The 25,084-nt window shown below is 32.8% G+C and overlaps 3 protein-coding genes across 4 annotated transcripts; 1 reads left to right on the forward strand and 2 right to left on the reverse strand.

The window, feature by feature from the left end:
• Positions 1-1,641: 1,641 nt before the first annotated feature.
• LOC124531175 lies at positions 1,642-7,417 on the forward strand. Its single transcript, XM_047105661.1, has 9 exons — positions 1,642-2,042; positions 2,371-2,508; positions 2,834-3,013; positions 3,199-3,460; positions 3,585-3,757; positions 4,208-4,289; positions 4,615-4,777; positions 5,573-5,737; positions 6,381-7,417. Exons 1-9 carry the CDS (start codon positions 2,016-2,018, stop codon positions 6,406-6,408), a joined length of 1,218 nt encoding a protein of 405 aa, XP_046961617.1. The 5' UTR covers positions 1,642-2,015; the 3' UTR covers positions 6,409-7,417.
• A 1,550-nt stretch (positions 7,418-8,967) lies between these two features.
• On the reverse strand, positions 8,968-15,193 carry LOC124531152 (GATOR complex protein WDR59). 2 transcript variants are annotated; one of them, XM_047105622.1, is made up of 12 exons: positions 14,783-15,193; positions 14,352-14,559; positions 13,625-14,203; positions 13,462-13,532; positions 13,050-13,388; positions 12,600-12,971; positions 12,038-12,191; positions 11,432-11,615; positions 11,147-11,267; positions 10,745-10,999; positions 9,782-9,996; positions 8,968-9,218 (listed from the first exon to the last, which is right to left on the reverse strand). In XM_047105622.1, exons 1-12 carry the CDS (start codon positions 15,029-15,031, stop codon positions 9,128-9,130), a joined length of 2,838 nt encoding a protein of 945 aa, XP_046961578.1. In that variant the 5' UTR covers positions 15,032-15,193; the 3' UTR covers positions 8,968-9,127. The 2 variants fall into 2 exon arrangements, with proteins under 2 accessions (XP_046961578.1, XP_046961577.1); XM_047105621.1 differs by having other exon boundaries at positions 13,462-13,535.
• Positions 15,194-18,892: 3,699 nt separating this feature from the next.
• Positions 18,893-21,044, reverse strand: LOC124531286 (cytochrome b5-like). The gene is made up of 3 exons (XM_047105797.1): positions 20,828-21,044; positions 19,744-20,108; positions 18,893-19,549 (listed from the first exon to the last, which is right to left on the reverse strand). Exons 2-3 carry the CDS (start codon positions 20,023-20,025, stop codon positions 19,364-19,366), a joined length of 468 nt encoding a protein of 155 aa, XP_046961753.1. The 5' UTR covers positions 20,026-20,108; positions 20,828-21,044; the 3' UTR covers positions 18,893-19,363.
• Between the last annotated feature and the right edge of the window lie 4,040 nt (positions 21,045-25,084).

Raw genomic sequence — 25,084 nt, forward strand, 5'->3', positions numbered from 1 at the left:
TTTTAATATTTTTCAACACTAAAATAAATAACGTTATTAAAGACATATTTATTAGCTATAGTGCTATCAAATACTAGTTGTCGCCTGCGGCATAAAATGCGTTTTATGACAATTCCTAAAAAGTAAGCGAAGCTGCGTCATACTCATAAGACATTAGGTACAAGAAATAAAAAGAAACTTGTAACCGAGTACTTTCCGATTGCGTACGGTACAGAGAACGTTTTTGGGATATGGTATGCGCATATACATATAAGTATTAAAATACCGATATATATAATCAATTTAATATTTACAAAATTTAAAAAGTTTATTGAGACTAAATGAATAAATAAGTCTTTTATTCCTTAAAAGAGTATTTATTAGAAAAAAACGCCTGGATTTAGGGTCGGGCTCTATCACAGGATACTAATTATTGTAAAAATTTGTTGTTGTAAATATGTTTATTTGAAGGAACTCGAACTATACCTGTGTCCATTCTGGATCTACAGTTTGCTTCACACCAAATTCGATTCAATGTTTTGGCCGCGAACGAACATACAGACAGAGTTACTTTCGCATGTACCTATAAAATTTGTGTAAAATATTTTAAAAGAGTTGAATAGAATTTATAACCTGATATTTATAAAAACATATACCTATACAAATCGTGATCATTTAAAAAAAAAAGAAAAGCAGATGCCCGGAGCTCAACATGATTAAGGAATACATGATAAATCCAGTTGTACTAAGTGATTAGGCTTATGGATTACTCAAACATGCCTTCCTTGAATAGCATGATCCTTAATACAAGTAACAAATTGGTGAACATACTTCTTAATGATTTTGAGGTCTAGTATTTTTATAAATTCGTTAGTGGTAGGTATACCAACAATTTGGAAGACTCTATAACGCTTGTTTTTCACTTATAAATAGAAGCCAAACATTGATAATGATTGTTTACAAAATGACGAACTTCGATACTCTTTTATTTTCATATTCAGCCACTTAGGTAAAAAATTAAAAAAAAGCTTTAACCTCAAATTTTTTAACCAAAATAACCCAATTATCGTATATTTATATTTCGAACATCAGAAATGACAAATTCCTATTATTATATACAAATGTCTATTTAGAAGATGAATGATTTAAGTATAGAAATTCTGTGTAACAATTTAATCCTATCTGACACCGAGTTCAGTTTGGGCTGTCATACAGTTATTTTAAAATTTTGTTAAGTAGATGAAATGAAGCTTTTAGAAAGTAATCTACTTTTATGATTATGTTGTTATTTGCGGGAACGTTGATTTTCTATAAGACAATTCTTCGGCTTTCCGTATAGTTATTAGCGGTCTGTTTAATGCATTTTATTCGTATGAAGAAAACATTTTTAGCAGATATTAGCATTTTTTATAATTTACTATAACAATCATAACATTTTATGGTAGCTTAAGATATTTTAAACACGTTTCCTGGGTATTGAAAATGTACCATAAACTTGTTTTTATGATAGCATTTGTAATTATTTGACCTTTTTCTAAAAATAATCATAAACCTAGTAAATCTGTAGCCTTACATTTTAATCTCATTTGTATACACAGATGATCAATAAATCTGTTTCTTCTACGGAACGTTTGTATGCCAATAAATAAGCTGAATCAATGTAATTCTAAACCCTATAAATATGTTCTACAGAATTAAATATAGCTTCAATTGTAGCCAATTAATATGATTTTAGGTAAGGCAAAAGTGTATTCGAGTATAATCATATTTGGAAATGTATAACCAGTCGATATTATTTGGGGTAGGTAAAATATCTCAATGTCAAAAGCGCCCCCGTCCCTGTTGGGCATGTTGCATGATTTAAATTTATTAACATTGCCACTATCGAGGGGAATTGTATTCAAATACGCATGCGTAGATTACTATCCGCTGACAGACCCTGAGGTTAATCTCCTGTAAACTTACAAGTTGACTTCCTACTTACAAGTTATACGTTAAACAAGTTTTACTCAATATTTGGCCAATAAAAGATATGAATGAGGACCACGTCGTTCACTCTCGAGGTAAGAACGTTCAAATTATTTTATCAAACGCTTCTGTTTCTACTGCCAAAAATCGATAATTTAATAACACAAGCATAACCTATAAGGCGCTCTAATGCTTCCCTTTCTAATTTGATAGTTAGAAATAAAACACGGATAAGGTTAATCATATTACTAAATAATACTAGTTTATTTGACGTATTTTTTGGATTTTATTTGAATACGGTATGTATATTCCATATTAAATGAATTATAGAATTTGTAAATTATTGGAATGTTAAAAATAATTAGTACTTCTTTAAAAGGGTTCATGGTGTAGTATAAAATACTCTAGTGATCTTCTTTTCAGGTTCTGGTCCTTCTCTTTTTAACACTGATCCCTTGGCCGGGACCGTCAGTCTTCAAGATCACCTGCTCACGTGACAACTCCAAAATCGTAAGGAAAGTAATACAAAACAAGTGGCTACCAGTTTTAGAAAGATTTCAGGTAATTTGTAATCTATTTTATATTGAATAAGTTCATATTTAAGTACTTTAATACTATGCGAGTAATATAGCTTTCTATAATTAACAAAACAATGAATGTTTTAATTGATATATAAATTTAGAATTGTTTCACGCAACAGAAGAATGTACCGTAGCTATATCACATTCCAAGAATAGGAATTTTATGATTTTTTTTAGTACTATTTATAAAATTTAGTATTGTAGTTAAATCGGCTTTAGTGTTTATATTTAATTATAATTGTACCCATTAAATATTCAACCATTAAATGTACACTTATCTTTGAAATGTTATTGATATTTTTTAGGTAAAATTGCCTTTAGAATGTCCATTTCACCCGGCGCGCGACATATTCGCGCCGCAGCACGCAGCCAAGTTGCAACATCGTTCCTCACAATGGACCTGCGCCTTCTGCGGCAAATCCTTCTACGAGGAACGACACCTCGACACGCACTTCGACCAGCGACACAAGAACCAGATTAACAAAGTATGTAGCAGTCGTTCCTTCTTGCTGAACGCATTGTTCTATCTACTTTTCGGTTCTGTATTTTATGGTACTGTTTCACATTTCTCTGTTTTATGATTAAGACCAATCAGAAATGAAAATAGTTGTTTAGGAACAGACCTAAATTGATTTGAATCCATAACTTAAATTGTTAAATCTTTTTACAGGCAGAAGACGCAGTATGTCTGGCAGACTACTGCGATATAATGCGCTGCCAAGTGTTGGTCGCGCACGGTCTGCTGAGCGGAGGCAGCGGCCCGAGTACTGATATCGAGTTGTGGCAGGACGCGGAGGCGGCACGGAAAGCTCTCGCTCCGGCCGCCACCCGGAGTGTAGCGCGGGTACCGACGAGACGGCGTCACCGAACGAGAACTTCGCCAATGCCTGTAGCGGATTGCCCTAAGACTGATGCTGAGAGTTCTGAGCCTGGTAATTTGTTTTAATTATCACCACACTTCTACTTTGTACATTGGATAACAGTTTTATTTTAATATTTAAAATAAGTACGTAAATTGAAATAATAATCTACCATATTTTTATGTCATTATTGAAGTTGCTGAAGAGAAGAAAAGAGAAGAGAATGATAGCGATAACAATCAAACAGCTGAACTATGTGACGCTGACACTGTTGAATCGTCATTACCACCAGACAGTCGCCAGAAGAGGCTCGCAGACTTACAAGCCGAGAGAGCAGCATGTGACCCGGCGCATTTACAGGGTCTTAAGGTAAAAATCAAAGACAGTACCTGTATATAAAAAAAAACAAAACGTTTATTGTAATTTGTAGAAGTCACTTAAAACACACTTGTTGCGATAATTTTTGATGAATAAAAACATTTTTACATTTAATTTCTAAAATATTGTTGCACTGACAAAAATTACAGATTGACCGATAAATTCAGATATTTTGGTACCCCTATCTTGTCAGGCAATTCTTTTGAAAATTCTTAGCAGCATAAATCGGCGTTGTCCAAAACAGATTCCAAGCACACTGTATGTTACCAAAAAGGTATGACACAACATGTGTTCAAGATTATATAATATTAAATTTGTTTTAAGTACCATGTGTCTGACGATAGGGTGACGAGCGAGAACGCTTTAATATTTAAGGTATTTTTACTTATTACTTATAATTTATGTCGTATTATGTTTGTATATCTAGTTTTATTGTTTAAGGTGCGCTGTGAGAAGGTCGTTCATTCCTGTATCGCAACACTTCTGTTACATCTCACACAACATCAATTCACGGAACTCGAAGGTTCACATTTATTATCTTACGCTAGTCGACTAATGATGATTTGACAATGGTTCAAAATCCAGACTGGACCAATAAAGGTATTAAGTTTCCTGTTAAAAAACTCTTAGTTTCGGAGAAGAGATAGCCCTGCTTTGTAAGCACAATGTTGATCCTTAGTCGGTTGAGCAATTTGCTTCGGAATTTAGTCTGAAAGAAGAAGTAAAAATGTTCCTTTTTATAATTAAAGAGAATGTATACAATGAAAACAGTAGTGTTTAAGAGACTAAAACTTTACAAGTTTTATATGTTTCTAACCAAATACTTGTTCTGAAATGTAAAACCACAGAGGAGATGCAGCGCGCTGTATGCTGGTACCTCAGCTGCGATCGCTACTGGGAGGACACGGCGCCGGCCGCGCGCGCATTTCCCTGGCCGCTGCTGCTGGCACTCGCGACCGGACTCGCCCTCGCCCTCTGCATGTGCTACTACATCATATGGATCGTTTTCGAGTGAGTTTTATTGACCATCAGCAACAGACTTGACTAGATTGGACATGATGATTAACTTGCTTGATACAACATCTTTCAAAAATGTTTCGTACCTATTCGCGTCTCATAATAGGAAAAAAGTGAAATGAAGAACATTCATCACCAAAATGCTCGTTGGTCATTGGTTGAGAGTTTAATTAATCTATGATATTCGCGAAAAAAAGGCGTTTTGAATGTCGACAAAACTGTTCTAAGCATCGGAATTTTAGGAGTAAAATTAAATTGGAACTAATTTGTTAAGTGTTGAATTATAAATCAAGATATACTACTCATAAACTCTTAATAGTGCACAATATAGCTAAGGTATTTGCATATCGCACGAAATAAACATGTTTTACAATCAATATTATACCTCAGCGCACTCGGTAGGGTATATCCGTAAGTAAAGCTGATTAAGACCTTAAAATTGGTTTTTTGTGAAAAATCTTGAAAGTATTACGAAATTATTTTTCTTCACTTCAATATACTTGTAATTTTATAATAACTTATGTACTAATATTAGTGGCTTATATTTCAGCGAATAGAAATAACACAAATAAAACAATTACAGGTATTTCTTACACTCTTCAACAAGGCATGAAATAAAATCTTATATAATTTTTTTAAGATTTAAATAAATCTTTCAAATATATCTTGATTTTTTTTTTGGGATATAGATTAAATAATGTTCGTATAAATTTCCAAGTACACTGACCATAGATACCTCGCTATTGGTGGTGTCTATTACAACAATGTGACACGTACCGTCCGTGGTAGCTCGGAGGAAGGCAGCGTGGCCGGCAGCGGCTCGGTGTCCATGACGACGCACTCGTCGCCAGCTCGCGAGAGGCTCGCGCACGAGGACGGCTCCGAGGACGACCACGACGACCACTACATCTACGTGACCTACCCGCCCGACCTCAAGCGTCGCCTGCTCGAGAGGTACCGCAACAGACTCACGCTCATATTACTCACGCCCTTTATTAGACAGACGCGCGTCGATTGACTGATATAGGCACTCAAATAACACTATTTTACCCTCAACAGGCAGTCGTTAAGCATTGAAATAGAACTTTTCGAAAAAAAACTTATTACAATTTTTTAACCTAAAAAGGCTCATTAGTAAGACATTTAATGTATGATTGTTGATTGGATTTAGTTTCACAGATTATTTATCACTACTTTCTGCTCACAGCTTCGTCCTACGACGTTGGGCATCTTATGTAATTTTCATAAGGATCGATTGAGTATTTAGGACGCGAAAGCGTTGCAAGCAAATACCAACTCCCTTTCGCATTTTTATATTTAGACATAATTCAAATAATATTTTCCACATTAATTTTTAAAAACATAATTAGTAACATCATAAAAACCGTAAGGATTTACTTTAAACGTTTTATTAGATATTATATACCTACTTACATTTTTATTTTATCGTAACTAATATCTGATTTTTTGATGATAGATGAGTGTTTACATTGTTATTGTAACTAGATATCGCAAGTGGTTCTAGTTAAAGATAGCAATAATCTAATTTTAATATTTCCTTATTTTATTAATCCAATCGTATTGTTTTTTGTTTTAGCTGCTACAATAGAACAACCCGACTTTGAGACAATTCATCCCCTTGGGTCGTGCATGACTTATAGAGTAAAGTTTAATTTAGAAGTAACTATGACAGTCTGAAATAGCCAAAAATACTGTCAATTTGATAACAATTTGTAGGTACCTTATGTCAATAAATGGATAGGTTAATAACAAACTTTGCAGTCTATCTATCTCTCTATAGTATAGCAATGATGAATAGATATATTTCCGGGACTAGAAACTTTTTGAAATCGTTATACTCAACCAAAAACATATTTATTTGACGTAAGGTACAAAGCTATTGTTTTTCGGAGATAAAAGCACTAACTGTTTAATAGATAATTTAAATAACTAGATGTAAAAACTTAGTCAAATAATCCCTTTTAAAATTTCAATATTTTCTTTATTTTAGCTCATACTTTTAAATAAAATAGAAGTAGTTCGCTTAAAACATCGGTGCCTATTTTTATATTTAGTTATAAGTAATTTGTTTAATAGTTAATATTTAAGCGTTTCTGTAAAAATACGTCTGTATAAAAGTTGATCATTGAAGGGTAGACATTTTATATTTTAATTTCAGGCAAGGATTTATGTAGTTTCCGTATGTTTTAGGGTACATATGTTTGTCGTTGATTTGTTATGTAAAATGCTTTTTATTTTATGAAGAATCATTGTTTGTACCTTGTATTGATGCATGTAACATAAGATTTTTTAGTGAAATACTCTAACAGCATTATAAATTAGTATTATTCAAAAATAAAAGAACTTCGTATATTTTATTAAGTTCAGTGTTATTAATAATTTTATTACTGCAATAATAGTAAGTACAATCAATGTATGGAATAACTTTTGAAGAGCGTCTAAAAAGTTTGTTGTAGCTATTAAACGTTTTTAATATTCTTAAAGTTTTGGTTATATTAAAATAAATAATCTCGTTTTAATATAATAAGACCAATTATAAAGACTATTGACTGGATATATCTTCATTATTGTCATCACCACTTCCGAGGTAGTCCGATTTTTCCTTACTTAAATGTAGATAAAAACTTATAAATCGTATGTTACGCCACGGGTATTTTTATTTTGTATGTTTATTTCGGTTGTGAAACTAGAAAAAAAATACTTTAATGAAAAATTAGAACGACAATATTTTGTCGTAAATGCAAAGGCAAAGGATTGTTTGTTCATTTTTTATTAACTGTTATTTTCACTTATTAAACGTGAAATATTACAAATGAAATTAAAATCCGATATAAAATGCCTTTGCCGTATACATAATTAGATTTCAGTTCAATAAATGGTTCAAGAATGGCGCACGTCTTAAGTGCCTGTAGTAGGTACTATTTAAGATTAGAAAAACGAATTATGATAACTTTTGTGTGCATTGATTGCAATGTACGTAAAATTGTAACTTTCTTTCTAATAATAGCACTTTAAAAAACACATTAACATGTCGAATTAACCATCAAAATATATTAATGAAATTTTGTAATCTGTAATATTATTGTCTGGATAAGTGCTATTTTTTTCAAAATGTAAAATACATTTTAATTTATTTGTGTATTACACACATACACAATTTATGTATGTTTGAAATTTGAAAGACTATTTTACCAATAAACAAACAAATAGCAAGTTGGGATTAAATCTTTAAATAATCCCATTTTGAGGGCTGCCAACTTCGTAGAGTTCCAGAATCGTAATTTTAACTTTATCCTTAGTTTTATATTGTTAAGTTTAAACATACTCATGTTATTATCACAATCCAAAGTTAGTATAGAATATATGGTAGGTAAGAAAGCTACACATTCTTCCAGAAATATACAGGCAGTAATTACAAAAATCTTAATGTAATTATTTTTATGAACAGAACAATTTTTCTTAACATTACTATGGCAAATTACTTTCCACATATTTTTTACCACAACCTGTGTACTTATATAAATCTATATGTTTAGTACTTTATGATAGGTAGAATAGTTGGACACATCTAGTCTTTATAAAATGTTGGCAGTCCAAGGGTATTTATATTAGAAGCAATAATATAACCCCTAACCATTTGTACCACATGTAGGCATGAAGTTGCAATCATTATTGCAATTTTAGGGACAGTTTACGGTTACTAAATACTATTTCAAACCATTTCAAAATAAATCACCAAAGTTAATATTTCTAATAGTGGATCAGATAATTAAGATAATAATAAAAACGACTTTTCGAAAATGCTTAAATGAGACTGAACTAACTCATTTAGGTTAATATATATCTATATTATCGTCGCTGTATGCAAGATTTGGCCCTTACCATTTTGGGTAAGAATGTAGCTATATAATTATGGAGTTTTGATTTGTTTAAAGGTGACAACTATTATAATTGTTTAAGTCTTATTACGGTTTTGAAAATGCTATATAAATTCGCTGGTGTAACTGTATTTTTATTTTTGTGTCGGTACAGTTTCTATCAGAACAGCGACGAAATATATTTAGTTCGTACTTTTTAACTCACAAGCTATGATATTCTTGCGCACCGTTAATTTTTTTCCAAAAATGTGATTTGAGGAGAGTTTGTTAAATAAAGCTCTGTGAAACGTTTGTTTGTATTCATTTATTTCTTACTATAGGTACAAAAAGCGGCAGTCTTCGTACTTAAAAATTATATTAAACTATACAAATCATTCATATATTATATGTGTAATTATATGTACTTAGCTGTAAAATTTAAGATTAATGATTATTCTTATATTTTTTAAACATATTTAGTTCCTTTCCACGTAGAGTTGCCTTCAATAACACATTTACACCCGCATCCGGCCGGACAGGTATCGTGCTGTGCAAACCTACAAAATACATTCACATAAACATGGGCTCTAAATATTTGGTCTAATTAAATTAGAAATTAGGTAATATATAATTTCTAACAAAGCTTCTCGCGAAAACGAGATAAACATAAAGAAATATATTCAATTAAATTGTCACTAGTTCTCGTAGTCAGTGTTGCTCCTATAATATGAAAATTAATATTATTATCATAATTGGATTCATATATATATGTGTGTATTTATGTATATATGTTAAATAATTATGTACTTATATATTATGTATCTGTTTGTGTATATTTATGTATATTATGTATATGTATATTTATGTATAACATCGCAATGTATTGTATTATCATTATATATATTTATTATTATTATAAGCATCTATTGCTATGTATATATTTTAAAATTTTCTTTTACTTCTGTGCACACCCTACTGACTACTCTCCTACACTATTCTGGGTTGGCTGGCAGAAAATGCTGTTGTAGCGTTAAGTCCGTCCTTTGTACTTGTTTTTGTGCAATAAAGAATAATAAAAAAAAAAAAAAAATCAGCCGTTACCCGCGCCCGTGCAACTCACCAGGCGAGCATGTGCTGCGCGTGCGCCGCGTGTGCGCAGAGCGCGCAGGCCACGGCCAGCCCGCGCACGCCGCGGCCGCACACGGCGCAGCGCAGCGCCAGGCGCCGGCACGCCGCGCACGCCGCGCTGCGCACCGTGCGCCCGCAGCGCGCGCACTCCCACGCCGCCTCGCCCGCCGCCGCGCCCTCGCCCTTGCCGCGCACCAGCTTCATTACCTGCGTCAGCGCGAACAATATCGACCCCAACAAAAACAAACAACAACAGCCTGTAAATTCCCACTGCTGGGCTAAAGGCCTCCTCTCCCTCTGAGGAGAAGGTTTGGAACATATTCCACCACGCTGTTCCAATGCGGGTTGGTGGAATACACATGTGGCAGAATTTTTATGAAATTTGTCACATGCAGGTTTCCTCACGATGTTTTCCTTCACCGCTGAGCACGAGATGAATTATAAAGACAAATTAAGCACATGAATCAGCGGTGCTTGCCTGGGTTTGAACCCGCAATCATCGGTTAAGATGCACGCGTTCTAACCACTGGGCCATCTCGACTCTATCAACCCCAAGTTTATAAGAAGTATCTTCTGCATTCATGTGGGGACAATAGGAACAGCCTGTAAATGTCGTACTATTGGGTTCCGACCTCTTTTCCTTTTGAAGGAAGTTTGGAGCCTATACCTTCGCGCTGGACCCACCAGCATCACTGTATGATGCAGATATGACAAAATTTAATTGTAATGAGACACTTGCTGCGTTCCTCACCAAGTTTCCCATACCCGTCGACCACAAGATGAATTATAAACAAACTGTTAACACCAGGAAACTCAGTGGTGCTTGTCTGCATCAGTTAAGTTGCACGTGATCTAATTTCTGTTCTTACGTGTTATAATTTCCATCTCGGCCCTTGTGAGTTGCTATAATTTAGTTACGACTACGAATTGACATTATAATATTTGGTTTTGTTACCTCTGTTCTCTTGTATATGAGTTGCCAGCGATGCAATACATCGGCGTAGGCTCGCTTAAAGCAGTGGTAGAGGTGGACCGTCGCCTCGTCTATGACGCAGGCAGACGTGGGCTCAGACTTGGTAACACTGTATTCTGTATTCAAATTTTCTGCTTCCGAACACGAGCTACTTCGAAGGATTATGGGTAAGGTCCATCCATCGGCGCTTATTTCGCTGTACTGATTTATAGTGCTGTACGGTGACGTACTGTTTCCCTGAAAAATATGCATTGTCCTTTTTATATTACTGAGATAATATTTTAAAATCTATCTTGTCATTTTTCTTACGATCTACTTTTGCCTCACCATAGCCATACCATATTTTAAAACTAAATTCTTAGGTAAAGTTTAATAGACACTTACACAACTGGACGTGCTAATGATAGACTGAGAACTAGAGTTACTAGTGTCGTTAAAGACTGAAAAAGCACAAGTCAACATAGCAGCCATTTGTAGATCCGAAGATTTCGCATAATGTGATATTCTGCAACAAAAATGCCATTAACATGGATTCTTATACTACTAGAACAAAAAAATATTTATCAGATTTAAAACAAGACATTTTGAATTCTCGCTGTGCTTGTGGTGTTCTTGGGATAATGCGGTCAGTGAGGCACTGCGGGGACAGTAGCGTATGTAGAGACTTACAGTGCTTGCACGAGGTTGCAGCAGAGCGGGTGTCCGGCCCAGCCCATGCTCTCCTCGCTGGACACGAGGTGCTCCACGGAGCGCGCGGTCAGTGACCTGGCGGCGAGGGCGGCCAGTCCCCACGCGTGCGACAACTCGCATTCTCCTTCCTCCGAAGCTGCCTTAGCATTCCTTTCACACATGTCTAGAATGACACAGTTTCTTAAATAAATATATAAATATATATATATTTATTTTATATAATTATGCCGAGCAAGGTAGAACAATATTCAATTATAAAATTCAAAAGAATCGTTAAAGAGCGTTTGTGTGCTAAAGGATATTACAACACTAATGACTTTCTAGTTGACTGCACACCTTGGGAATGAGATGATCGCCTCCAGGCTGTTTCAAATAACAAGAATATGTTTATTGCTGTAAATTATAAATTGACATTATAAAAAAAAAAATCCCGCTGAGTTTCTTTCGCCGGTTCTTCTCAGTTCTGAGGTATTATATTCCGAACCGGTGGTAGATTATTGACAATCAATAAGAAAGTGTAAACACTTTTATTTTGAATAAAGGTTTTTGACTTTGACTTTGACTTTGTACAGTGGTAATACGTACCAACGGGATCGTCTGCATTGATTACATATTTTTCTGCAAGAGATCTGTTCAGGGGGAAAAGATTGCTGGCGGCGTACAGCACCACTCGAGGCGACGAGCAAGTCGATATGCTTCCTCGACTGCGCATACTGCCCGCCCTTCGACTTTGCGCTTTCTAAGGAAAAACCAAGTTTATTGAATACATTTGACTTTCAACTTTCGAGAGCTGAGATGGCCCACTGGTTAGAACGCGTGCATCTTAACCGATGATTACGGGTTCAAACCCAGGCAAGCACCACTATATATATGTGCTTAATTTGTTTTTATAATTCATCTCGTGCTTGGCGGTGAAGGAAAACATCGTGAGGAAACCTGCATGTGTCTAATTACATCGAAATTCTGCCACATGTGCATTCCATTAACCCGCATTGGAACAGCGTGGTGGAATATGTTCCAAACCCTCTCCTTAATGGAAGAGGAGGCCTTATCTCAGCAGTGGGAAATGTACATGCTGTTACTTTACTTTACTTTTTTACTTTATTTGACTTTCATCACTAAAGACACAAGTAGTGCTGGTACTTACCCACCGATCCTGAAAGTAAAATGTTGTTATAGAATTTGATGCGTGCCTATGATGTAACTGCGGAAAGCCCGATGCGTTTGTAGGGGAGGGCGTTGTAGTTGCGTGCGGCGATACAGACGTATAACCCGTTCCAAACAAGCCTGGTGTTAATGAAAGCGATGACATCGATCTTGGGGTCCCAGTTTCGTGCTTCAGTGACAACCTCCTTGCGTTTGCAGGTCGATTGAATACAACCAGGGTGCTGACACCGCACCATTTAGCACCACATGTTCTCGGAAACGGAATACAGGAATCCCCTGCGTTTTCACTTTCCGATTGGCTTCTTTGACTCGACTTCATTGAGTCGGAATCTTCGCTAGATTTAACTGGAATCTTAATAGAAATACAATAATAATTAATACAATGATTACATCGATAAGTTAATCATAAATTAAATATCATTAAAAGTACCTCATCTATAGATGTCGCTAATGTTTTAAGGCAGTATAACAGACATCTGTGTCCCTCCTTCTTTTTTTTATAAGCAGTTCTATTAATGGATTGTAAAATTTTAATTGTAGTAGCACTATCTACGTTTGTTCCTGACAGCCAAGAAAATTTGGGTATAGTTTGTTCAGTAACATTTCTAGGGAAGGTAACTTGTAGGTTGGCAGTGTAACAGTTGCGCTCTGAGTGTATTTGGCAAGTTCTCGTCTCAATATTCATATCTGTTACTTCAATGTTAGCCATCTCTCTAATTGATTCAAACTCTTCATCTATTGAGGTAGTTGTTTTATGTACTATTTTATTCTGAAAAATAAAAAACAATTGAATTTTTGAGTAGAATAAATAAATAAATTAAATATATCAATTTTATGATTACCATTTGTATCTCCTGTCCTTTATCACTGAGAGAGAGATCATTCATTGAACTAACAGTAGATGCATAACTAACTGCTGAAAGAAATATTCTATGTAATAAACCAAAATGATAATAATAGTTATAAAAACATATCAACTTAATAATAATGAAACTAAAAACATACAGTCACTGTTATTTTCATCATAATCATTATCCTCTGGTAAATAATGTAGGCACATTTTAAGCAGTGATGGATGCATTGTCCACAATCTCAGAGTCTGATCTCTTCCCCAAGTAACAAGCTGGTAATTAGATGGCAACGTATTTGGCCTCCACACCATAGTTTGCACTGTGTCTGTGTGTCCAACTAATCTGTGCGTAAGAGATCCCCCTATCCAAATTCCTATGACTCCAGCCTGCTCCACTCTAGGCAATCCTCCCCATCCAACTCCAATAGTTAAAAGACCACTACCAAATGGTGTGTAAATAGCTCTCCATACAGGGAAATTTGTCATTATAACATTCTCTGGTCGTCTTGCATTATTTATGTCGAAGTATTTTATACTACCGTCATGGCTAGATGTTACCAGTTGATATTCATGATGAGGACTCCAGTCAACGCCATGAATTTTGCAAAGATGAGCAGATATGTAATGGAGGGGTGTAGAGCTTTTTCTATAATCCCATATCTTAATATCACCATCATGAGCTGTTGCCACTAAATGTGTTGAAACTTTGTTCCATTGCACTTGAGATGCACCAGCTATGTAAATATCATCAATATAAGTATGAGATAGTTATGTATAATTATTATAAACCTTAACAATATAGCTATATAATTTATATATAGCCATCTTATAAAAGATTAAGTATAGTATAAATGTATTGATTTCAAATTGTAATTATCTTACCTACTGCACTCAAAGAGATAATTGGTTTTCTTGTATCTCGTAAGTCCCAGAGATATGTGAATGTATCTATTGAGCAAGTTGCAATTAAGTTGTGATCCTGTCTATGGAAGTGTGTGTCACTGACGACCCGAGTATGCCCACGGAGAGAACATATGCATGTTAAATCATTTCCTGCGCGCCACTCATATACATCCACATGTTGATTACTCTATTTGAATACACAACAACAAATAAACGGATTAAGCATAACAAGTCATATAATTAAAATGAAGAAATAATATAAAAATTCTGCAACTTAACTCCAGTGGAGGTTGGTGGACACAAATATGACTGAATTGACTGAACAGAATGATACAGGTTACTTCACTACGTTTTTCTTCACCAATAAGCACAATATGAACTATGAAACAAATTAGGAATTATTTTCTTACTGCAATTGCACATAGTTTTTGTCCGGGATAAGTTTGACACCACTCAGCGCCAGCTGCGTCATATTTACTGTGGCGTGGATATTTCTTTACAATGTCGCCTCCATCATCTTCTAGACTAATGGATTTTATTGCAAGCCATCTGCGTCCAGCCAAAAGTACATTATTACCGGAGTAATCAACGGACATTGCAGTTGCTTGTAATTCTCTGTACTCCCATTTCATGATCTCTGAACTCCAATGCACAGACATTTTAAATTGTAATTAAAGAACCTTCATAACAAAAAGTAGATCAGATTTTATTTGTTGTGTAGCTATCGTATGCTGTGTGCTATCTAGTAATCAAATAAACAATAAATAAATACAAATCAAAGAGAAACAAATCAGACAAGTTAGGTAGAAATGACATTGACAATCAGCTGATTCAAATAATAAATAAATGTCGTTGTGAAATGTAAAACTGACAACTATCAATTCATATTTTAGTTGTAAATATTGTTATTTAAAATTAAAGTTTTGTTTAAATGCTTAAAATACTTTACATCGATAGCGTCAATATGTACTTTTTTTTTATTTAGTAAATTTAACCAACTCATCAACTTGCATGTCGATAGTTACCATGAAGTTGTGGCAGTAAGTATGTATTTACTAAAGTAGATAATACATCCATACTTATATTATTTATATTATTTACTTTAGTAAGTAAATAATACATCCAAAAAGATTAAGAGTTAGCATATTGGTTCAATTATAGCAATACCCAAAGACAATACTTGAGATGCTTAGATTTTTTTACTAATACGATAATATATTCCTAACATTGCCCTAAGCTTCAAGATTATTTATATGAATATCTTCCGTCTGACGTGCAGTCTAATAACCATTAAATGTTTTAACATTTATTGTAAGAAATAAATTTATTATTTCTATTGTTATTTTTTTATATTATTTATATACTATATTAATTCATTCATAATTCAAAATAAGTAAAACAGTAGGTATAGTCAAAAAATTCTTTAAAATTTATAAAGCAGTTCATCTCTTAATGATTGTATATTCCTCTTTTATAGATATAGATATGTATCTGCGCAAAATATCCAATATCATGTATGCATGATATTTTGCGCTCAATCATTGATAGATTGATTATTTCTTATATGTGTACTTCATAGTACATATGCGTCTTTAATGCAGCTAATTTTACGTCTTCATTTATTTTTGATGATCTAATTCAAATACAGATTAAAATATCAAATTACATTTTGTTGATTGAGCATATTTAAAATAATTTCCCTATAAATACAATAAAAATGTATGTTATGTTAATGATATGTGTTTATATTTTTATGTAATTGATAGTTGGATTATCAATTAGGCCACCTCACTGCAAATGGTGACGAATCGCTGATAAACATTGACATTATAAAATATATTAATTAACCATTCCTTCGCCAACCTCAGCCTTCGGAAAGTAAGAAGTTACATTATCGTGCTATTAATTACCCTGATACTCCTTGCAAACTTGTGCACTACAAGACTACGGAGAATAGGCTATTTGACTGGTTTTTAAAATCCATTTTATATTATTTAGTCGAAGTTAAGGAACCCTGAAGTTGTGTTTTTTATTTCTTGTACATATTTGCCGAAAATTTTCATATTAAAAATTCCATATTTAAATAGCGCGCAAAAACGCTACTTAGACAATATGGCGCTGCAATGGGGTCGGTGACGTCACTTTCTTGTATTTTATCTGTGGTACATATAGTAGAAAAGCAAAGTTTACAAGAAAGTGACTTCATCATAAGCCCGGCCAATCAGGAGCGTTTTGTGTCACGTGACAAACGTTTGAAAATTTGCATTTTTATTTATGGATTTTTGAATAAATTAAGTATTATATATGACGACCTCCATGGTCGAGTGGTGTGTACACCGGTTTTCAGAGGTACGCCACTCTGAGGTCCCCGTATCGATTCCCGGCCGAGTCGATGTAGATTACCGTTAGTTTTCTATGTTGTCTTGGGTCTGGGTGTTTGTGGTACCGTCGTTACTTCTGATTTGCATAACACAAGTGCTTCAGCTACTTACATTGGGATCAGAGTAATGTATGTGATGTTGTCTCATATTTATTTATTATTTATGTTATTTTAAAGTTTCGTTAGTAAATAACCATTTTTAAACTCATAATATACACTGATTACAATAATTCACAATTTATTTTTCGTATTGTCAAATAGCCTATTGTTTAGTGATAGAATAAGACGTTATAAGTGGGTGGTACCTACACAACAACTAAGTAAATAATATAACAAAATAATCTTTCTAATAAATGAAATAATTGTTTTATGTGAATATAATTATATTTCAAAGTAGAGCAGCGAACCCGTTAGATACAAAGAAATCGAACAATTTCTCCATGAGAATAATGCAAGCATCCGACAATTTATCAGCCAAATTAAACCTTGTATCAAAAAACGAAGTTTGTCGTTTCCGTCCTTTCATCAGACTGTCTATCAGTTCCTTACAATTGTAGGTATCTGCAGTTTTCAAGGTTTATGCAAAAGTAAAAAAATAACCAAAGCATTGGACACAAAAATATCCATTATTTAACAACTGCGGGGATATAGAAGAAAGACAAAATTTGTGCAGTTTTTTGTGTATGTTCGGTTTTAATATAAATAAAGATGGACAACTACGCGAGAGAAAAATCGGCTAAATATCTTTCATTTGCAGGTCAATTAACGTAAAACAATTTTGTCGAGTATATAGCTAAATAGTGATTTCACTCTTTCTATCTCCTGTAATTTAACTACTTACTACTAGTCACCTGCTAAACATTTAAAGGTAAAGCCGTTTCTGTAATGAACTTATCATTAAGTGACAAAAAACTATATCTATCTCGATATAAAATATGACGCAATCATACACACCCCTCAAATCTGTCATTTATCAATATATATTTTAATAATGCGATTTATGTGTGTAAATCATTACAGTTTTCCTAGAAATTTATAAACTTAATGAGAAATATTATTGTTTACTAACAAATATAATAGGTTATATAATAGGAAAACTGATAGTCGAAAGATGCAAATTTCAAGTGATATATTATTTTCATTAATTGTAATGGTTATAAAACTAAGGTTCGTAAGAATATTATTCTAAAATGCATTATTTTTAGCTTTATATTACACAATATATTATACAAATTTCTACTATTTCTCATTAGTAGATATTTGGTACAATCTACAAATAAATTCTCGTTATCATAAATTAAATATCTTTATTTTCATTGTTTTTCTTATGACCTTTAAGATAAGCAGTGAAAAGTTATACAAACAATCTTAGAGCTGATTTGTCAACTAACCGTAACTTGAAGATTGGAAATTTAAGCAAAGATAACGTTTCTGTGAAACGGGTAAGCAAGTAGCTAGAGTTCACAATAATTCAACGTTATTTTACGTGTAGTTTTTCATTTTTATTAACCTATTTGATTCATTAGCTTTACGTTTTTATTTAACGATTAGATATATTTTTAATTTTGCATTAAACTGCATAGACTAGAGTAGACTGTCCGAGATAGATTTGATTTTTACTAGTGAAGCCTTTTTCCTTATTGTTCAAACTCTCCAGCAATAGGTACCTACATGTTGCGAAGATTTTCTGCTGCTATAAAAAAAAAAGCTCAGTAATGACCCTCCGTTAATCAGTTATATTCTTTAATAGCTAAACATTCTGGAACAACAAAGTGACAGCCCTAATTTGAGTGTTATTCTTATAATTAGGAATGAAGTGTTTTTTGAGTTCTATAGAGTTTCGGAAATTGTCTTTCAATGACAATAATATTCGGATAGAGCACAGTAGTTAAGCTTATATTTGTAAAAGAAAATTACTTTTTAGAATCGACATTTAAGTAAAGGCTCAGTATTCTATTATATTTTTTTTTCAATATATAGATTATACCAGCTAGTATAATTTTTTGTTTATGAGTTAAATGTTCAATTACATTTATATTGTAAGTAAACTTAAGTTCAATGACTAAAACTTGCTTATGAAAGGTTAAGCAGTTAAACGCGCTCAACATTTAAAATGAGTTGTAGAAATAAAATTACAGAATACTTTCCAGATAGCATAGATATTTTTTATTTAAAAAATAAGAACACTTAAAAAATATATAGGAACTTTAAAAAAACAATACATAAACAGAAAGAAAACATTTAGTAAAAAATTAAGTGTAAAAATCCTTTTACATAATACTGTCGAGTGGAATGGTGCTTATAGTAAACGATTCTAAATAAATGCAAGACATGATACCTTAATTTAATAAATGTACCAGTTAATACTGGCAAAATCTTTATACAGACACTTATCTCGCGACACAACGTCTCTTTGTTAACAATAATACGTAAACTAAATAAGTAATTAAGTAAGTTATTTGTTATATGAAAGTTTAAGCGATAAGAGTGTATAGCGATAACTTAGCCTAACAACAAATTTAAATAGCTTTAAATTAAATTAAATTTCCTTCACTGTGTCAAACAATAATTAAACAAAGTGGCTTATATTATGTGCATGAATTTTAGCGTATTATTCTGGTATGTCGCTAAGACGAATGCCACCCGGTCGACGATACATGCGTTCTTGTAGAGGGAGCTCGCCGATTAAAAAACGATCTAGTGCTTTAGTAGCTAGAATAGAGTGTCCAGAGCTTCGGAAAGCTGTACTTGCGTCACGGCCAGCGTATTCCAACATGATGTCGTCTCCACCGGGATGCTAAAACAATAAAACACCCATTAGCTAAACATTTAAAACCAAATAGAATGAAGTTATATCAATTATGCTAAACTCGTTTTAATACTATAAACCAGTCTTAAATTCATCCATACGTCGCTTCTTTAGAATGATGAATATTTGTCAAATAAATTACAAGTAGAATAATTAACATAAATCCAGAAAATTTAACTCACCTCATCGAGAAATTCGGTGATGTCGTAGACTCTGTCGTAAATGACAACCCAGCAGTCTTTAGGGGTGTCGTGCAGAGATACCTCTGCTAATGTGATGACGCGATCTTTAGCTTCCGGCGTACCGGGCACAATACGCGTTGACCATTTGGTTGCAGTGTCCACAGACCAAGGGCTTACGAAGCGTAGAGCGGCCATCGTCAATGCCACTAAGTCTAAGTCGTTTGTATCCTGTTTCACAGGCGACGTCAGACTTAAGTCAGGAGGGGTCTGAACGGTAGCCATTTTAATTTATATTAAAAGCGTTGATCCTATCTTATTTTCTAAACTGTTAAAAGTAAGTTCTTTCAACTCTAGTAGGCCAAAAACTGCAAAAAAAGGAAAATTATCGTTAATGCCGTAGTAATAAATTGTATTTGTTGTAAATGTCAGTGGTGCAAGGTTAAATTTATATGTTACACTCATTAATTCAATTTTATATTGAAATTGTATTGGAAAAACATATGTGTTTATTTTAGGAGCCAAAACATTAAAAAAAGGGTCACACTAATAGTAACTTTGATATTACAGCTTGTAACAGGTCATAGCAAAAGCACGAGATTTATGTATTTAATAAAATAAAGTACCGGTTTAACGCCCAAGACGATCGGTAAGGTTATGGTTACTAAGCCATGCTATGTAAAATAACTATACAACATATGAGATCAATGGCAGGCTCTCAGCAAAAGAGTGTCAGTCATATAAATGTCTCAGCTACTTAAGTATTATAAGAATGAGAACTTTTATCGGTTTCACCAAAAGTTATCGCAAACAATTGACGACTGACGTAAATAATAATTCACTCAAACGATAATTTGGCCACAAGTAATTGACCCCCGCGTTATCATAACTTTAATGCAGAAGATATTTTGTATTTTCGATCTATGATCTGTGTGTATCTTGCAATAAACTCATATTTTATCCTTGAGACTAATAAAATTTTATAAGATACGTTTTATCTTACGAGACGATATAAAATTAATATATATAACCGGTCAACCGTTTGCATATCGAAAGTTATTGTTATTATAAAAACATAAATATTTACCCTCTCGTCAGTGTACAAGATCCAGAAAGCTCCTGTTATCTCTGCTGGTGCTCGAAACGCGGGGAATGACTATCACACCAATTGTCACTATGCCACCACTGTTCGTATTTAAGGTAAAAAATCACTGAATCAGGTAAATGCATGAGATCGTAGATCATTGCCACAATCTAATATTGACTGGTCATTTATCGGTTGTGATTTGTGAATGAGGTGACGGTGCGGCGCTCGACGGTTATATACTCGTCGGGGCACGCGCCATGGTCTGATGTAACCGCTCGCTTATCTTGCGAGCCGGCCGAGCGCTCGCGCTGCCGAAACGCGGCACTATCACGTGTTCATGAAAGCTTTACTTTGTTGAGCTTTACTTTAAAAATATTAGAAAATAATAATTAGTACCTATATAGGAGAACAGTAGATAATGTTGTTTTATTTCATAGATTTCAACGATCGTTTATAAATTAGTTTCGATTCTTAATTCCTAAATTTATACATTTTATTTAATTATTTATATATGCAATATTAATATTAATTAGGGAGTTATATCGTAGATAGAATTTATAGACATTTATTTAAAGATATTAGCATATTATTTAACACACTATTTTTATAAACATATATATTATTTTTATTTTTATAGCCGTACATCGCCTGCACGTGTATATTTTCTATGCATGAAAGATGACACATTTTCATGTAATAATTATGTATTTAATGTTATTTTGATCGAAAATTGTTTTAGTAAACAAAAGCAATAATTTCATAATGGTTGTTATTCTAAATATATGAGCGAAATTGTTATGTTGGGGCGATTGTCCTATCTATGATGCGATGGTCGCACGAGCTTTAATGACGTAGGCCGAGGGCGGTGAATAAACCCACCGATCTTGCGATGATAAGGGAAGCATGTACATAGCGATTTATATGAGAAAACGAATTTCATGACTATCTTTACATATAATTATAATAAAGGACAAAAGCCTTGATACAATAGATGATTCGATTGAAAGTGTTCGTTCCGTTGTATACCTATGTGTTTATTCAGAAAAATATAGTAATAGGGTATTGATAGTTCAAAATGATGATTATTTTAATAGTAACTTCAAATAAGACAGCATTTTAACACACTTTCTTAATAAGCGTAAGTATATCCGTTTCTATGTATATAACTGTAAAATATGCAAATGTCACAAGGTAGGTTAGATAAGTTTATAATAACTGTAATAATTAACGGAATATTTTATATATAATCACTGTGAATTTTGAATTTCATATGTAATAGCTTTTTATTTTTTTATTGTCCGTAATGTATTTTTTTAAGTATAAATTTTTCCATTATGGAGGAAAATAAAATTTTTTGTTTTATATCTGGTGATTCACTGTTAATGTCATACATGTTTACTATAATATTCATTTATATGTAGATTGTAGTTGTAAATTCTTTAGGTCAGTTTTTATGTATTTATATAATTATACTATATATTTATGGGAAAAATAATTCGTTTACCGACCAAAGGAAATCCTGGTACTACGGACTCATAACGGATTTATATTTATGTTGATGGGACACTCTTAAGCTCTTGTAATTTTGGTAAACGTTTGCTCTTAAAAGAGCCTTCATCTCTCAATTTTGGTAGGCTTGCTATCTGAAATAGTTCTAGATCTGTGATTTTTTTACTTTCGAAGTCAAACACGTAAATTTTGACTTTTGATGGACAGAGCAAGAACGATGAGCTTATAATGAATAAAGCCAGACTGTAAACTGTCGAAAAAAATATGATCGATTATTTTCATGTAATCCAACTTCTGTAAAAACACTAACCTATCCTAACTGAAAGATTATAACTATCGCATATACATACGGTTCACTGCAAAGTAAATGCTCCATTCATAATTGTTTGACTGTTAACAATGTTTAGATTTATTAATATCATAGATTAATAGTTCATAGAACTTTATGGTTATATATTCATTATTAGCACAATCTTTATGTGTAATAGCAAACTTGGTATATGATTTTTTTTTTGTATATAAATAAAAATCGCTAAAGTCGTATGTTTAATTTTTTTTATCAAATTTATTTGATTATGTTACATTTTGTTTTTCTTTCAAGTAACGCACGTGCTGACGGAAGATTTTCGGTGGTTTCGTATATAGGCTGCGCATTTTGTTTACTAAGCCTTTAAGTCTATTAAAAATATGAACATGATGTAACATTTCTACGACATTACCTGTCGTGCTAAACGCGCTTATTTCAGAATAAAAATTTACATTACATTGCACGTACAACTTGCATTTTATATGATTATGACGTTTTTAATTGAAACTAGATCACATTTTTTCGGCATTATCATGAAATAAATTATAATATGTAATTATAATAGATAGATAACTTTAATGTTTTCTAGAAAATATTTTTTCTTATTCTATAAAATGTGAATATGTATAAAATATTGTATGAATGTTTTGCATGCACCTTTTAAACGTATCCGACTGAAGATAGTGATTACATTTATTTATCATTAAATAAGAAACAGAGGTGAATATAAAAGTAATAATAATGATAAAGCTGTATCTGAAATAACTAGTAAATTATGCAAAGAGCAATTAGATTATTATTGAGTCTAGTTTGCATTATTTCAAAACAAGCCCATCTAAGTAATAAATCTTAACGCAATGTTATTCGATATGGATGCAGTTATAATATTATCAAAATATTATGGATCGGTTGCTACGTCAAGTTTTATTTATGACAATACAGACGCAAAAACAAATGAAACGTCATCCGAGTACATTATTTTGATTTTTTATTGACGTCACTAGATTTTAATCGCATTTTCGTCACTGTTAGTTACATATCATAAACACGACTATTCCGCATAATTCGGATGTTATGGAATTCCTTGTGACGTCCATTAAGAAAACAATATCCAATAAGAATACGCATAAGGAATACGAGGAAAATTGAAATAGAAGTAAACATACTTGTATGTAAATTGTCTCTAGAGTCTTGACGTTATCGGCAGATTTACAGAGACAAATAAATTAATATCGTTGTGAAATATTATTAAAACAAAATATTTGTACAACATCTGTGCAAAATTTTTTTTGTGGCTGATAAGCGAATGACCGGACAGACAAACTTATTACTCGTGTTTTTTTTTATTACTGAGATTAGTTTGCCACTACGTTGACCTGATACAAGAATTCAACTTGTTAGCAAAGCCAAAGAAAAAATTCTTGAATTTAATTAAGTAACTTAATTAAGTTAACAGTTATGAAAATATTTTTTCCTTTTAAATTTTACAATTAATAGGTACCCTATTAATTATAATGTATATAAATATCAAGTAATCGCAAATAAAAATGATTATGTGGATCAATTTCACGATTAAAAAAGTAAAGACCTAGCAATTATATAGATAAAGCAGTCCATCCAAATGTAAATCCCAAGTGTAATTTATTTATTTTAGTATATTTATCATCTTTTGAATGATTATTTAAATTTTAATAATTATGTTTGGTCAGTGTAACATTGGCACGCGTCCCGCGATTACTTACTGGGTACTAAGTTGAATTAAGTGGAATATTGTAATAAAATAGATCGAAATTCATGATTTTCACTACGTTTCCAGTTTCTAGTATAGGATGGCTGCATTTGAAAACGGAAAATTTAAATTTATTATAATTGTGCATATGTATGATCCATTTAAGTGAAAGCTGTTCTTAATTATAACAAAAGCTCACATTTTATCATACTATAGCCGATTCCAAGGCCAGGAGCAATTACGATAAATTGACAGCATTGACCTTGAATTGATATGACATTATTGTCAAGTCAAGATAATGTAATCTATGGTACTCATCATGGGTGGTGCAATGTGTCATTTTTGAATAGGGGCGAATTTTACAAGCGGAACTTTCGAAAGTAGAATTAAAATGCATTTAAGAATACGTTACGCGGAATAGTCATGTATTATAGATTTAAATGAATAAATATTTTAATTAAGAACTCTGTTTAGGACATCTTATGTAGTAGCTATTAGAAAATTTAATATTCAAATATAAGGTTTAATCTACTTCTCCTACCATTGAAATATAGCTGACATATTACTAAATCTTTCTTATTGAGTACTCTTTTTACAAAGTTTTAGAATACATAGATTTGTCCTTGTCACAATTTTATTCAAAACAAACATTTAAAAGAGATAGGAAATACGTGACAGAATATTCCCTTTATCACATAACATTATCTTGGTA

The sequence above is a fragment of the Vanessa cardui genome, chromosome 7 (genome assembly GCF_905220365.1).
Source record: "Vanessa cardui chromosome 7, ilVanCard2.1, whole genome shotgun sequence".
NCBI lineage: Eukaryota > Metazoa > Arthropoda > Insecta > Lepidoptera > Nymphalidae > Vanessa > Vanessa cardui.